Consider the following 17,299-nt stretch of genomic DNA (forward strand, 5'->3'; position numbering starts at 1 on the left):
AGGTAAAGTTCAGTGGTTTTACTGCAGTTAAGCTCCTTTAAACTATCACAAGACACGAAAGGCTGAGCTGTTTGCTTCTTGGTGTCCGGATGACACGAGTAACAGTCTTCAATAGTTCAAATGCATAAAGAAAGAAACCAACAGTGCTATAACCTGTAACTGAAAGCAGAGCTTCCATATGAACGTGATGTGTTTTAAATGAGGAAAAACATGAAGTTCGATGCTTTATGCTCTATGACGGGAGACGAGACCACGTCCTCATTTGTGACTTTGATTTGTTTTATCGACTGTAAATTAATAAAACGCTGAACACATAAGCCTCCACTAAGCATATTTGTGTTTGGAATAGCATATGTTCCTCCTTAATTCGTCAAGTTTGCCTTTGCCACAGTCTGACAAGAAGCCCTGATATTAAATGACCTCTAAAGAAGCTCTGAGATTATTACCCTCAGCCAGGCTTATGAGAAATGACCGCTCTCGTAGAAAAAAGAAGACGGTGAGCTGGTCCATCCGTTCCAGAGGAGAAGAAGAAGAAGAACATCAGCGCTGAGTGATTAGAATAACAACAGTGGGCAGACAGCAAGTGTAGATCTCTGCTGTGGAACATACGTGACCGCCAGCTCCATTTTTCAGCCGCCTGCCGGCACAACGTTTGATCTGCCTCTATTTCTTCATGTCAACAGCGTGTGTGTGCACACACACACATCCAGGCCCGTCCTCCCCCATGTGAGGTAGTGCGGGAAGTAGGGAGGCAGGGGAGGGAAGCTCTTATATTAATGGCTGCGGTTAACCTGGGAGGGTCAAACCCATTGGAGCTGTTGATGGATCTGGTCTGCAGGAGCTTTCTCCCCCTTAAACTCTCTCTGTGTATCATACACACAAACACACACATGTGTTTGTACACATGTGTGGTTGCACAGCCATCGGTCTCCGGTCGCCGAGTCAGGACGTGAGGATCGCCGCCGTGCAGAGGAATGAAGATAACAGGGAGGGGAGAGGAGGCGAGGAGGGGTGGAAAAAAGATGACATGTAAAGGAGCATAGTGGAGTGTAAGTTACAGGCACGTTCATCAGAGGCAGAGGAGTCACTGCAGGAGGTGAACCTGGGGGGGGGGGGACGAAAGCAGCAAAAAACAGGAAATCTGGTCAAAACAGAAACAACTTGTTCTCTCCTTTCTAATGAATCCGCAGTCATTTACAAAATCTCTAAATTCACTTTCCGCACTATCACGTCTTTTATGTCCTCATACCTACAAAAAAAAAGGACAAAAAAGGTCACAGAAGTGCCTGAGTGAAGGTGCTGGGGGGTCATACACTGACCTAGTTGCAGTGGCTGGTTAGAGGGCTTTAAGGTTTATTGTAAGTCTGCAGAAAACTACGACACAAAGTCCCTCCATTGAAAGTGCTCTCTGGCATTTTGTGCTGCCTGTGGAGCCAAGAGCGCAAGTCACATAGTGCAGTTAATGTATGCAGAGCAACAACCATAGCTTCGCCGTGGACTGTAAACAGACTGGTGCTTGACTGTTGAAGCATCAACACAAAATTACAACTAGTATAAAGCTGGAGAACAAGTTTCAGCCTGAAGTCCCCTTCGGTCAGTTGATCTGTTTGTTATCACAGCTGAGAAACAAAGGTACTAAGACGACTCAAGGAACAGCAGCGACATGCTGGAAACAGAAGGATGATGATGTTTGGTCAGAAAACGACACAAAGCACAGCCCTGAGCAAACCTACTCCTGCATGTTGAACCCGGCCGTTGTTTGAGTTCCTCCGATTGTCAGTCACTGCTGAACATCTCGTTATTTAAGTGTCATCCACATCGAGCCACTGACAATGTGGAAAATAGTCGATGTTCGGTGGAAGATATGTGCTAAAAGCAAAGAGTGAGACTCGAAGCATGACCATCAAGTGCAGCTTTCCTCATTCAGACACGTTTATCATCACCTGAAACACGTCACTCAACACATCCAACAGCGTCTCCGCGGCCACTTCGGGATCAAAGCCTCGGTGTTGCGATGCGTGCAGATAATGTACTCTTGAATGGCAGTAACCAGGAAGTACCCCAAGGAAACAAACATGTCTCCAGAGCGAAGCATCTGACACACGTTAAGAGGCCTAATTGAATCAAGCCTACCGTTCCTATAGACGGGGTTTCCCTCAGATGCTATCCACCGCCGGCCGTGACCTCAGCGCAAAACAAAGGGATGATGTCAGTAAGGAAACAGAGGAGAAAGAAGAAGAAGACATGCTCCCAATTACATGACAGTATGATAGATTGAAGATCAAGTTCTGCATGTTTTAGGAGGAACATGTCGCGCTGGGGCCTCGTGGAAATGGCTTCTATTGAAGAATGAAGAGATTACGTGTGTTTAATGAGCTGACATGTTTCCAGACTACAAAGGTGAGGCCTGATTTGGGAAGGAGTTTACAGGGTTTGTTATACTGGATATTTTTCTCATAGTCAATCAAACCATGAAAGGCCGGGTCGAATAATGAATTATCCTTCAACAAGCATTAAAAACACATCAGCGAGCCTCAGCGCACCACACTGATCCTCTGAAGTGCAGCCGTGAAGGTTGGAAATGGTTCCATAGTTAATTAATCAGTTAAAAACAGAAGATAAATGAACACTTTTGAGAATCATTCACGTCATCTTTTCCACGGAAAATGTTGGTTTTAGCTTCAAAAATGTGAAGATTTGCTGTTTTTCTCTGTTTTCTATCATTGTAAACTGAATGTTTTAGGGGTTTTGGACCAGTTTCAGGGTGTGTGTGTGTGTGTGTGTGTGTGTGTGCGATCGAAGTGTGAGTGGGATCAAATCATGGTGCTTTTCACGAGGTTTGCTGACAATCAGAAACACAGAGTTTGACCAGACTTGTCCTTTAAGAACTGAAAAATGCAGTCATGCTAGAATCAAGTGACATTCATTTATTTTGCTTCCACCAGATAAATTTACAACACAGTTTAAAAACCTGCCTCCTCTGCCCGCATCGTGTACCTGTGATACAAAACAGAGGCGGACGACAGAGATTATAGAGCTTTGCTGCAAAGCACACAGACACGTCAGGACGTCCAGTTTGTCTCCACGCCGCTCATCTTCAGTCCTGAGCCGGACCGAGGGAGGAAGACGAAGGGCGCACGTAAAGAAGCTAATTCACAGTGCTGAGAAATGCTGTAGTGGTTTGGGACCCCTCGCTCTGGATCCACGTGTTTCCACGCCGGGATCGAATCCCGCTGGAGCCTGGAGTTGGCCTTGCTTCGCCTCCCTTTCACACTTCTTTCTGTGTCAGTAAAGAGTAAACACTGAGGGCTTCCTGACCCCCGTTCGAAAACAACAACAGAGAAAGCTTATTCACGCCGCAGCTCTCTCTCATCCACAGATCACGAGGGTTCATCAGCCGTCTGGTCTGACCGGAGAGCAAAACAACACACCCAGCATCACCCTGAAAGCCTGCATGATATCAGTGTGTTGCTTTAGTTCAGATACACGAAGGTCGAGACCATCTTGACCACTTGATGGTCTTCAGTATTCTAGTGAGAGTACCGATGCATCCGACTGCAGGTCTGCCTCAGACCAGAATCAGCTGACTGTCTGTCAGCAACATTACGGCGGCTTAAATTGTTTGTTAGGAGCTCGAGTTTATGAACGCGTAGCTTTTAGAATATGCAGAGAGTCACAGATCCTGACACATTTTCCATTTACGCTCTTTATCCAGACCCTCTTTTCCTGACTCTGGAGATAACGTTTGGTTCACAGTCACATATGATGCAGGTCTAAATCGAGGGCAGTAAGATTGACTTTCATCTAGTCTGTCGATGACTAAAACCGTTGTTCGATCTGCGAACTTGTTTTGAACACTATTTCAGACTCTTTGGGCAGTTCCCGCACTGAAAAATGGGGAATTGTAAAATTCAAAATGTTTCCATACATCATCCAGGCTCTCCAGACATGCAGCCCTGATCACATGGCCCACGAGATGTTGGCCGTGTGCTCCTTGGCCTTCATGCGCAGCACGGCGATGCTGGACGAGCGCCTCTCGAACTCGGGCTTGGTCTCGAAGGAGTGGTGACCGTTGGCGGCCGGCGTGAGGAGGGAGTCTGCGCTGAAGAAGTTGTTGAGGGAGACGTGGCCGAACTGGTTCTGCTGATTGGGGAAGCCCACGTAGCCGTGGTCGGCGGCACCGGCGGCCGAACGAGGGGAGTGAGAGTAGGAAGTGACGCAGGGAGGCGAGCCTCGGGGCAGCATGCAGGAGGAGACCACAGGGCCACCGGGAGGAGGGCTCGGCCACAGGTTGTTAGGAATCTGTTGGGTGGAAGAGGTTTCAGATGCTTTAATTTCATGAGGATCCACCGGAGCACACGCTCCAAAATTAACTACGAATTCAGCTTTCTGTGAACATACATGGATGCACAATCAAAGTTTACATGTGAACTTTAAACACTTCACATGATGACCCTGAATCACTGCACTGATATTATTCTGTCACACAGTAAAGATGTGGGAATCTTTAAGTCCTGCATGAAAATAAAATGTAGAAATTTAGGAGCAAACTCAATACAGAAATGCTGCTACAGCCACAGAGCTAAAAGAAATGGTTGTTTCACCCATATTATTCATGTTGTTTTCTCACTAAATTTTGTCTGGGCACGCAGTAAGTTTTGGTTTTATTTGCCAGGTTTCGAGGTATCTGTCTGTCCATTACGAATTTCATTCACCTCCACTGTTTTGGGGTGGAGGCAGAAATCTCAGAGACAAATATTTGAGAATTTGGACAAAAAAATAATTTTTAGCACGGCTGGATTCAATGAGAAGTCGGGAAGAAAAGAGGTTTTTGAGGCAGATTAAGTGACAGTTTAAGGGTCTGAATGCATCTCGTGTTGTGGGTTAATGTCGTTTTAAAGCTCGTCATAACAAATGTCAGGCGGCCTCTGTGGGCACTTATGAGATGATCAGAGAGCAGACGGGACACAGAGACCAAAGAGGACACACAGAGGAGATAGAAGCCATCTGATTAGCATTCGGCAAACATCACATGACTGATTTTTAAGGCAGGAGCTCCGTCCACACAACAGCACGTTCGTCTTTTAAGCGAAATGCAGAAAGCTTGGTAACATTCGAATGACTTCATTCACGCTGAGGCCTCACTGGCCGAGATTTCAATCAAATGAGAAGACAAGCCAGTGTCAGTGAGTAGCATGTTAGCAGCATTCAAATCCATGTGCTCCTTAAGTGTATTTGGTCAAAATGGAGTCAGTGAAAAGTGCCACTAAAGCCTTTTTCCCTCACCATGAATCCTAAGTCAAATAAAATAATAAAAACAAATGCACTGAAATAGTTCCATCAATTTTACATCAACAAACAAAAAGAAAATGAAATACTCTGAACCAGTTGGCTATTGCTCAGCAGGACAGTTCAGACATTTTCATCAAATACCACAAACCAACAGCGGTTTGAGAAAGATTAACAGTCCACTTTGACGGTTAGACAAACTTCTTCTGCAGCACGAAAAAACACGGTCGCAGCTTGAGAATCAGCGTGTTCCTGTCAGCATGTGCCATCGATAAGCAGAACCTCACTCTGTGCCCAAAGAGCAACTGCATCGTCCAAAACCTCATGGCCAACAAGAGAAAACCAAACTCTTTAAAAGCCACAAGAATGCAATCCATGTCCAGTGCGTTTAGGGAGAAAGACCCCACCCACTGCCAGCACAATTACACGTAGGACGGTCCATTTGATGACAGTAATCCAGAGTAGCTGTAAGAAAGGGCATGGCCGGTATCCAGGAGTATCTATCAGAAACATGTGTGAAGAAAACACGAGACAGTCCAACAGATTTCTGACCTGGTCTTGGGCCAAGACATAGCAGAGCCGTGACTCCAGCTTCTTCTTTACAATTCCACCTCTTTGAATTCAACACATATAAGCTGCTTTCTGTGATCTTATAATGTCAACACGGGCCCCTCTGAGGAGCTGCTGCCTGCATATTTCCATCCGAAAAACAAGGCTCCACAACACTCGGAGGCCTAATCTGAGTTGCTGATAGAGAGCACTGACACTGTGCGTCTCCTCTCACCTCATCTTGTACCTGACCTTTGTCCAAACAGCAAGATGAATGGTCAGCTAACACGAAATCTGATATACGGCCATTAATTCAGCCATGACACCTCACAGAGGCTCTAATCAGCGTCCAGCCTCTTATCTGGATGGGTTTCATAATAAATGATTCATAGAGCAGCAGTGACAGGCTCTGATTTATGCAGATAAAAGCATAATTTGCTGTGACTTGCGTAAATTGAGTATTTTAGAAAAGAGGAAGGAAGATCACATGCCGCTGTGAGCATTACGCATCAGCGCGTCCTGTACGTACTCCATGTTTCTGACAAACAGATTAAAAGTCCCATCACAGGCTCATTTGACATCAACAATAAAAAGTGTAAGTGTTAAAAAACGCTGGACACAACTCGCCTGTGTGTAGCTGTCGGTCCTCGGTAGCACTGATAAATCGTAGGTGGCTGCAAAGTGAGTTTTGGCCTGTTGGATCTGCCCGTAGCGCTCCCTTTTCCTCCATTTTGCTCTTCTGTTCTGAAACCAAACCTAAAACGGAAAAAAATGAATTAATTAAAATGAGACAACACTAATATTAATTCAAATAATATGAGGTTTCCTCAAAATATCACACGGCTTTTGCGTAAAAAAGACGCCCAACCAGAAACAATCCGTGAAATAAGAGCTAAAGCAGCCTGACGTTAAAATAAATCCTCGTGCACGAAAATAAAAAAGTGTGTTCAATCAAGTCACTGGTTTTAATTACTAAACACATTTCTGTGGTGTGTCTATGTGAGCTTTATAGACGAGTTTATATTGTTAAGCACAGCTCCGTGCGCATCTATCGCCTTCAGGCCTTTCTGTCTCTGCTTTATGGTTTCTCTTCTTCATAGTGAAAGTTAACAAAATGAGAGTGTGGTGATAAACTTCTGGCTACCTGCACTCTGGCCTCTGTTAATTCCGTCCTCATGGCCAGCTGTTCCCTCACATAAACATCTGGATAGTGTGTTTTCTGGAAGACTTTCTCCAGCTCCTCCAGCTGCGCGCTGGTGAAGGTCGTCCGGTGTCTCCTCTTCTTGCTGCTGGACACGTTACTGTCGCACTTGTCTCCCATGTCGTCCAAATCCGCTTTCTCCTGTCCCGTCGTCACCGGAGACGCCCGCAGAGTGCAACAACTGTCCAACGACCTGCCGAGGTCCGAGTGCAGAGTGTCCTCCTCTGGTTTTGGCACACCGTAATTGGCTAGAAGGACAAGTGATAAATTAATAAGCATATTTCTTTTTACACTTGTCACTGCATTCCACTGTAACGTGAACTGAAAGCACAGAAATAAATCTGGACAATACGATTTTTACTAAAAATATCAAAATTGCAGGTCACTCCTTTACGTGTTTCATACTAAAACAATCTGTCTGTGTTTAAAAAATTTACAAATTTTACATTTTAAAAAATGGGAACATAACATAAAACATAAAATAAAATAAAATAAAAATAAATAAAATGGAAAAAAAAATACTACACCTAATAAGACTGAGCGCCAAAAATGATCAGAAATAAAATAAACTAAAACAAACGGCTGGATATTAAATTTCCCTCCGCTCTCTCTGTAACTCACCACAGACGCGCAGCAGCTCCTCTAAAATTGCCGCGCTGATGCGCAAAAAGTTAAAGTTGAGACTGAACCAAGTTTTACGCACCGTTTTGGTCTCCGCAGGGAGAGGAGCGGTGTTCGCCGCTCTGGAGCCCGAAGGCCTGCACGCATTTCGGGGAGGACTTGGTGAAGTACTGCGTGCTGTCCAGGCTCTCCATGACTTGGTCCATGTAGTATTCGCTGGCCTTCATCGCTTGGCTTTTCAACGCAAACTTATCCTCCATGTACTCCATCATCTCAACCGAAACCCGCTCGCTCTAATCAAACGTCACCATAAAACAGACACTAATCGTCGAGGCGCACCGACGAGCGGAGAAATGACTTGAACGCAATAATTCGCCGATGGAGTTAATTTGCTCTGTCTTGAAGGCACAACGTCTTTATAGCCCCAACGAGAATGAGATCCTCACAGAGCCCCCCTCCCCTCTGAATATGAAACAGCACGCAACTCCTCCCACGACCTGAATCCAAACCAAACAGCAGTTTGAAGTGATTCTGACCCACAAGGACTCCGCGAGGAAACAATCAAAAGTGACTTTAATTTACAGCATGTTTAGACATCCACAATGAGGCAATAATTCATCTGCAGCGACGAGCTGTGACTGAAAATGGGATTTAATCCGAGTCTTTGGATACTCAGGTCTCTGATCTCTGCTGTTAACTCATTTCGTTTTCAGGAAGTTTAATCTGGTGCCGGTGTCCACAGCGAGCCGCAAAACGCTCGAAAATTTAGGCTCATTTATGGGAAATAAGTTTATATTTTTTATCATTATTAATCTATGAGCTTAATATCAGGAAAAATGATTCGCCTTCTATTTTAAATAATTAGCCTCTGCCAAATTTGTAAAGCCGTTAAAACACTAATTTAACATTTACTCATTTTATTGAAAATCAAACACATTTAAAGATTTAATAATGAAAATTAGGACGGAAAATTTCTTGTTTTTGTAAGTTCAGTAAAGTTGCTTTGAGAAAATGTGTGTTTCTAATGGCACATACTCTAAAAAATAAGGCTCGAAATTAAATCTTTTTATAAGAAATGGTTTCGTCCTAAATCCCAGTTTAATGGTTCTTGACGCGCACGCTTCAGATTTAAGACGCACAACAAAAATTATGCGAATTAAAGATTTTTAAATTCTGACATTCTGAGAAAAAAATAAACAATTTTCAGAGTCTTCGCACTGAGATTTATTTTGTATGAATGTTCTCAAAGTGCTAAACTATGAATTTCTCCCCGCGTTGGATCGAAGAACTTGATGAAAAAGTTTTTTATTTTCACTCATTCAACGATGTTCGATAGTTTCGTGTCTGTCCACAAACTGCAGTTATATTCTCAATGAAAGTCGCGTTTTGGGTCAGATGTTTGCAAACAAAAAAAAAAAAAAATTGTTAATAAACATTAAATAAAATGATGGCAAAATTAGGACAGAAGCACAGAAGCTTCAGCCTGCTGTGAAACTGAAGAAGCGCTTTGCTCAGTGAGCAGCAAGTGTTTCTCTGAACTTTGACAATTAATCCTTTGTGAAAATATAGTTTGAATGCCATAAAATTAGCATTAATATTTGACACTCAAACGTCCTGCAAATGAAGCGCTGACCCTTTCTCCTTAGGATTAAAGAGCAAACATCCTCCTCATGCAGGAAAGTTGAGTTTCATTGAAGCCAGCAGCGTCAGGAGCAGACGCTCAACAGGGAGGTTTGCAGAAAGGACAGGAAGCGCCGCTCTTCTATTTCTTCTTATTGGAGGAATTATGTTACCACTAACCAAAGCCCATCTCCCACCTCCACATCTCCACCCAGAGCCGCACCACCTGCCATGCACACCATGCCTGCAGCTTTGGTTCGCTCGGGGGTCAGTGGCAGTTACCTGGAGCTTCCCGGTGCCACAGGAGAAAAAATAAAAATAAATAGAGGTGCTCTTAAGTAGCAGGGGGGTGTCTTATTGGGCTTCTAAGATGACCTCGCACACTGGCTCACGCTGAGGAGAAAATGTGAAAAGTTCACTGTGGTTTGGTGGGTCTTCAGCTGGAAATTCCTGCCACAATAGATGCTGCGTGGGTTGGTGGAGCTGGGAGGGCTCGGTCACCTTCAGGCCGATCGGACTGATTCCTCAAGTGCTGCGGCCAACGTGTCACGTGAGCCACCTGGAAAGACCTTCACTTTCAATAAAAACACACACCGCCAACATTATGTAGTACTCATCATGGTCAAAATCTGATTGAACTGAACTAATTATCATTCATGTCAGTGTCAGTGTGACTGATCACAGTCCAGCACGGCCGAACCAGGGCCTGACAGGCCAAAACGTGCCACTTCAGAAGGCAGAGGCATGACATCACGGTGCCTGAAGCCACCCTTGGGTCTAATTCAATCTATTGAAATGTCTTCAGACTTTGGCTAGCCACGAAACACAAAAACAACCCGAGTTTATTTTCCCCAAAAGCACACATTTTGGGGAGCCTGTGAATGTCATTTGAGCCTGCAGAGCATTTGGCTCATGAAGCCGAATATCAAGAAGTGAAAGCAGCTCATTCGTGCTTTAAAAGTTTGTTTCCATTTTGTTTGTTTGTCTTTTGTTTTTTTTCCAGGAGTCAGGCATTCCTGAGCGCTGGCAAACTTCAGCGCTCGCTCAGTCACATGACCAAGTCATCTGGGTTCAAGTCGACATGTTATACAAGTCACCTATGACTGAAAGCAGAACTAACCCACCAGCGAGGCCGGCCGGACTGAATCCAGATGCTGTGACACAAGGCTAATGTCAATTTTAATAAGAATAAAATAATAAGATTGTTTCACATGTGACCGCAGTTAGAAGAGCTTTGCAGAATTAAAACCTTCAGCACAAACAGCAATAATCAAGACAGCGAGGAGAGCACACACATTATCGCATTTTAAATGAACACTGACATTAAAATGTTAACGATTTCTTGATGCTTTGTGTTTTAAAATACACAACAGAGTGAGCTTGAACCGAAACACAGACAGAAAACAGCTGGAAGCCTCTTTAGCAATGATATTTCTTCATTTTAATATTTAATCATTTCAAATATAAGATTAGTCAAAGTAACATTTATCAAGACGATGCCTCTGACTGTACAAGGCTGTTGGTACTTTATGCATTAAGCATTTAGAATATTTAATGTCTCTTGTAGCAAAACAATAAAAAAATCTGTTTACCATTTACACAACAACTACACAAACCTGCAGCTGCTTTAGCTGCAGATACAACAGGCTCAAATAAATACACTGATAATTGTTTTTCAGGGTTTCCTCCCTGTGATCTCAGCTCTCACTGCAACACAGGTATAATGTAATTATATCACATTATTGGACGTTTATAAAAACACATCTGAGAGTGTGGACTATCAGAAAAAAGGACGTATCAAAAAGACTTGTGTGTGTATGAAGCTGCATTTCACGATGCGTTTCATAATGTAAACTCTTTTTGTTGTAAAAGTGTGTGTCGAGAAACTCTTCGTACACTCTTACTTCCATAAAATCCTCGGAGACGAGCTCTGTCACGTCTGACACGTTAAGTGATTCTGCTCTGCCTTAATCTCAGTTTACAAATGTCCTAATAATCTTTCAATTTGTCTGAACGTCCCGGGGTCATTTTCTCAAGGTTTTCAACCCGTGACATCAGTCCTGCCCTCAAATCATGAGAAGACTGACTCTGACCTGCTTACATCTAATATTATAAACCAGCCGTTGTCACTCAGAATAAATTAGCTTTGACTTTTACTGCAGTTCAGTGCAGATTAGTTCCTGCTTGTGTCACTTTATTCCTAATTTCTTTCTAAGTCGGGTTCATGGTTCCAGGAGAGCTTGCACAGCCCTCAGTTTATACCCATTTCTTTACTTTGGTGAAAGGGGCTGGCTAATCGTGCCATGAGGCAGAACAAAGAAATAACCACCGTTTTGTCATTTTTCTATAAGTGTTTGTGCGTTTTAACATTATTTTTAACTGTATTTAAATAGGATTTCCTGCAGGTCTAATCACTTCATTTGTCTTCTTTAGGATTTATGGACGTTCACCTCGTCTTTCACAACCCCGATCCTAAAAAAGTTGGGACGCTGTGGAAAACAGAAAAATAACAGAATGTGATAACTTGCGAATCCTTTTGACATAAAGTCACCTGAAAGCAGCACAAAGATGATATATTTAACATGTGAGCTCATCAGCTTCACTGATTCATGTAAATATCTGCTTATTGTGAGTCTGATGAACACGTTTCACAGACTGGGAAAGATGTGGAACGCTCCAAAAACACCTGTTTGGATCATTCCACAGGTAAACAGGCTGATTGGAAACAGGTGAGAGGATCATGATTGGGTATGAAAGGGGCATCCTGGAAAGGCTCGGTCGATCACAGAGGATGGAGCGAGGTTCACCACTTTGTGAACACATGATTGGATGAAGGAGATGAACACATGAGCTCAGGAAGACTTCAGAAATCTGCTGTCAGGAAATGCAAACGACTGAATTCTGTTTTCATTATGTTTTTCACAGCGTCCCAGCTTTGGTGTCTCCAGGCTCGTGGTTGTGGAGCAGCTGTCACAGTTTGTCTCAGTACTCATTGGTCTTTTTTTTTAATCTTCACATCACAGCTCATCATTTTGCGACCACACTTGTATTTTAGAACTTCTATTATCTTTCCAGGCGACCGTCTTCCGTTAATTAACATATGATATAAAAATCAATCGGCACAGCTGAAACATTCGGCCTGCGTTGAGTTTTGTCAGATTCTTTTTTCTTCTTTTTGAGTCTCATAAAGTGCATTACTGTTTAATGATTATATAACACAGACAGAAGACAAAAACGAACACAGGCTTGATGTTCATTGTGGTTAATTTCAGAACTCAAGCAGGTTTCACGAGTCTGCCTGTTCATTTTCAAACATCCGGAAATGAAAGGAAGCCAATGGCTGCCTGGAATTGTTTATGAAAAAATCTGAAAGTACACCGCGTGCATTCCAAAATGGTCTGCAAAAATGTACAGTAATTTGTAGCTTAAATTCGCAGGCACACTGTAACGGTCCATTCATGCATCTGAACAAAGAGAACTTGGATTGGGACACAAAACCTCTCTCTGCCAGACTCCATCTGACAACATTTGCTGACGTGAGGTCAGGCTGGCAGGGCGCTCCGGGCTGACAGGGACATTCTTCATCTTATCTAAATGTGTGGTGGAGCACTTGTTCCACCGGGCCGTGGACTTTGGATTTCTTAGGTTACATATAATTTACCCATAACCCCAAAGTAAACAAATCTAATGACGAGTGGTGGACGCTGTAATATCGTTTCAGAGGCCGTAGTTGAAGAGAATAAAACAACGCTGGTGACAAGACATGCCTGCACACTGCTTTCGTGTCACCTGTCTGTTCAAGTTGTATATAATAAAAATCAGAACGTTCCAGCATCACGGCTGTATAACGACAGAGAAACACCCCCCCGACGTCCCCCAGAGAGCCTGAGGCTGAAGAGCGCTCTTGGGTTTCACAACAACCCCCAAGTGGGCAGGACCACCGCATCTCTGGCATACGCCGCTCTCCAAGACAAAAATCCCCACCAGCTCGAGTACAGTCAAAACACAGCCTCCAGACATGTGCGAGTGAAAGATAGAAGGGAAGTAAATAGACAGACGTGCATTTCCTGCCAGGGAGCCACTCTGCAGCTCCGACTATTTGTTTTGACATTCATTAAGTTATCATTTCCAGGCGGCGGACCAGCGAGGAACCCTCCAAGCCCGCGAGAGGTTCACAGCCTCCGGTACGGCAGTGTTTGCGGACGGACGCCTTAGCTCTCCAAATTCAAATACACAGACAAGGCCGTTACGATCCACGACTGAAAATAAAGAAAACATCGTTCTAATTCTAACACCAATGTTTGTGCTCGGCTCATAAAGGCAGTAATTTCAAGCCCGCTGTTGGCGAGAAGGCGCTAAATATAGCCACAGAATGGGAGAAGTGCACTTGAGCTTTATTAAACTTTGCTCTTAAGACACCGCAGCAGAAGCGGAAAAAGCACGTCTCTTCCAACGACTACAAACTATAATCACTGTACTGTTTATCGAGAGAGCAGATCAGCACAGAAACAACCGTTCAGCAACCATAAAACGTGAAAGCGCAGGTATCAAAGGTCAAAGTTCTTACTTCCTGCCATTGTTTGGTATGAAGCATGCCATTCGCTGCGATTGGCTGCGATCACATTCAGGCAGTGACACTTGAGCAGAATCAACATAATGGAAGCGCCTGAAGATATTTGGGCTGGTCCAGGTCCTATTGGTCTTAATTAATTTTCAGGAGAGGGAGCTCGAGTTTTCAGCTCAGTTTAAGCAGAACAGCTGCAGGGGGATTCAGCGCAGAAGATAAAACACCATCAGAAATAAAAAAAAAAGTCTTTTCTCATGGAAGGATGAGGTAGCTTGGTGAGACTGAAATCTACTGGTTTAAATCTCACTGTATTTGTGTTTTTTGCAAAAAAAAAATGTTAATACCAGAACACATGTTGTTGTTAGCCCGACGCTGCATCCAAAGGAAGCATGAATATATGCTGCTCTTAAGTCGATGCACATATATTTTGCAATGTTGAGTTGTTTGTATGAATATGAATCAGAGCTGTGTCTTCACCGTCACGCTGCTCTGGGCGCTGTGAACGGACAGCACAAAAGGGGAGACGAGTTTGTCTGTTTGCATGTGTCTCCTGATCCCTCCTCTGCTCCTGTGGAAGAGTTTGTGTTTTACTTGTACTTGCTCCTCTTCTTGCCCCCTCCCCAGCCGCCGCTCAACTGGACGGGGTTGTCCCGGAAGGAGATGCGCTCCTTTTTTGACGGAGCGGACGTGGCCGGCTTCGGAGATGGAAGCTCTTCTCCTGGAGACATGGAAGGAAAGTGTGTCAATAGTTCATACTGTCCGTAAACCGACCCAATCAATCCTTCATGGATTTGAAGTGCTAATTCATTTGTGCTGTGTAAATAATGTATTTGATGTTCAGCATTCCTGTGTTGTTCTTCCATTTTATAGTCACGTGTCAATTCATTCACTTGATTTTTGCTGACCAGGTCTGCTCTCAATACTCAAAATCATAAAGCAGGTTTCTAGAGGAAGAACTACTTCTACCTTCCATGAAATACATGAAATCCACCAGGACACATTTATGGTCAATGAAACATGGAAATTGGAAATTTCAATGCTGAAGAACTTTATTTCGTGTTGGGAAACTAAATGTTGAAGTTTTTCTGTTGAATTCAACAGCGAACACCATCACAGCGCACAACAAGAGATGTGCAACTTTTGACTTTGAATGAATTCAGCATTAAAAAAGTCCTATCAGGAAATATAATTCATTTTAATGAATGAGGTGAAGGTTGACTATTTACTCTTTTATATTAAATGACAATAAGCAGGCTTTTACTGGAACTTATCACTATAAGACACAATTTTAACCCTCGTCTGACAACACTGAAGACAACACCGCCTTAAATCTCTCTGTGAAGACGTAAATCTGAGCAGGTAAGTCTCGTGTTTGTGTGCCGCGTCTCCCAGCAGCACTGCCCTCTGCGTCGGAGGCCCTTCCATTTCACCTGGGGATCAGCACAAAGCCTTTCAAACACACAGAACAAAGGCAGCGCTTCTACCGGGCATGATGCGTTCCACGTGTAGAGCCCAGGCCTGCAGTCTCCACGGCCGCCCCACACAGGGAGCCGAACAGCGGGGAGGGCTCTGGAGGAGGTGGGGGGCCTGGGATGCATCGCAGGTACTGACCCAGCTCCAAATGTCTGCACAGCTGGCACGCTGTATAGAATATCCATCCACTCACAAGTCGTACCTAATCCTACTTTTTGATTTAAGTCATGTCCGTAGTGTAACGCTGTGATTTTCCTCTCTTTGTGGTTTGTGTAATGTAGTTTAGAGATAAACCACCACGGTCTTTTTGTGTTTATTTTCAGAAATGTTAGGCCGGCTTTGGTGGCTGAATTTAGTTTATTAAAGACTTTTGTCCAATTATCTGTCCCAAATCAAAAACAGAACGCAAAACCTGACGCACATGTTGCCAATTTCAATGCAAGTAGTGCAGTGGAGCTATTGAATGTACAGAGATAAACAAATGGCCGCACATCTGACCCAACCGCTGTGACCAAACAAATTGTTTTCGATCATTTTACTCCTATTAGAGCTGAGCAGCGGACAGAATTGAGGGAGCAGATATGCAACTTAAGTGGTTTCCTCTGCGCACGTAATGAAAATATTTTGTGAGCCTGGAAACGCGTTTTATGGCAGCGTCCCAGCAAGTGGTGAGTATCGCGTTGCAGTAGGTTATAGAGTAGGTTATAGAGTATTTATGTAGTCTTTACTGCTCTGGCAAACTAAGTGAACCTTCTCACTTTAACCTTCACTTTGATGTATGAACGCCACAAAGGACGTACGGCTCTCTGATACATAAAGTTTGCCTTCTGTTAATTTGACTTGACTATCAAAAGATTTTTGTTAAAGAAGCTGCATTCTTATTTCCCGATTCCCCAATTTCACCCAAATAACCCTTTCCTCTGATACGCTGAGTTTTTGATGGTGTAGCACAGGGGCCATTAGATGTCCTCTCCAAGTTTATGATTTATCTAATTGGCTTTTTGAGAAATGCTCTTGCCTTACACATACATTCATATTTCAATTTGTCCCAGACAATTTCGATAAGTGGCGTTTTCATCGGCGCAGACAAAGAGGCTTTCTTTCCCCCGGCCGTCCTCCTGAGGAGAACAGCGGTCTTTCTGCTTAGCCTGACGACGCTCGCTCCTGCTGCTGCACCTCGTGGAGATCATTCTGAAATCATCATCGGAATCCAATTTGGCTTCGTTAACGGGGACAGGGCTCTCCTTCACTCGGATTCCTGGGCTTGTTTAATGTGGTCATCTGCTTTCAGCCTGTCAGTGGTATCTTTGTCATTCAAACTCCTGAGCCCTACGTCTCCTGACAGAAGGGCCAGTCATTCTTCGCTGAAAGGGCTGATTTTTTTTTTCTCTTTCTGCCCGTTTCCTGTCAGGGGAGAAATTCGCGGCACTCTGTCCCCGGCCCGACCTTGTGGCTCCCCTCCCCTCCCGAAGCAGCCGACCGGTGGATTCAGTCTAGGCTGAATAAGCAGCAGCCTTTATCCCTGGCTTGGTGCGCTCAGGTCTGTGTGACCCAAAGTCCATGGATGCGAACACAGAAACAGCTGTGCGTGCGCTGAACGTACAGGTACACACACACGTGCATACAAAGATGCAAAGATAAAGTTTGATTTCGACCCATCTATCATCACAAACATACGGGAATACTGATGTGTCCGTTAGCTCAAATTTGCATAAAGCTGGTTCTGGATATTTACTGCTCTTTATTATTACTGTCAGCTTTGTGAATTAGAGTATTTTTATATAACTGTTCACTTTCTGTTGCCGAATTTTCTGTCACAAACAAAAACATATTTTTCAAAATGTCAGTTCAATCATCCATAAATAACACATTTGCATAATATATACTGGATATGTTATATAACCCTACTGTTACATATGCAGTACATATCATATATCATTCTATCTAAATACAGTATCTGTGTATGTTTGGATGTATAA

General features: G+C 43.7%; 2 protein-coding genes across 3 annotated transcripts in view; both read right to left on the bottom strand.

The window, feature by feature from the left end:
- Positions 1 to 2,908: 2,908 nt before the first annotated feature.
- alx1 (ALX homeobox 1) lies at positions 2,909 to 7,331 on the bottom strand. Its single transcript, XM_076733685.1, has 3 exons — positions 6,983 to 7,331; positions 6,466 to 6,594; positions 2,909 to 4,302 (listed from the first exon to the last, which is right to left on the bottom strand). Exons 1-3 carry the CDS (start codon positions 7,316 to 7,318, stop codon positions 3,961 to 3,963), a joined length of 807 nt encoding a protein of 268 aa, XP_076589800.1. The 5' UTR covers positions 7,319 to 7,331; the 3' UTR covers positions 2,909 to 3,960.
- Positions 7,332 to 10,549: 3,218 nt separating this feature from the next.
- The window catches only part of lrriq1 (leucine-rich repeats and IQ motif containing 1), a 35,290-nt gene continuing 28,540 nt past the window's right edge, over positions 10,550 to 17,299 (bottom strand). For both annotated transcript variants that reach the window (XM_076734023.1, XM_076734022.1), the window contains exon 26: positions 10,550 to 14,565. In XM_076734023.1, the coding sequence (XP_076590138.1) occupies positions 14,435 to 14,565 (131 nt within the window). In that variant the 3' untranslated portion in view covers positions 10,550 to 14,434. The remainder of the gene's footprint in view (positions 14,566 to 17,299) is intronic.

This window comes from Chaetodon auriga, chromosome 6 (genome assembly GCF_051107435.1).
Source record: "Chaetodon auriga isolate fChaAug3 chromosome 6, fChaAug3.hap1, whole genome shotgun sequence".
NCBI classification, from domain to species: domain Eukaryota; kingdom Metazoa; phylum Chordata; class Actinopteri; order Chaetodontiformes; family Chaetodontidae; genus Chaetodon; species Chaetodon auriga.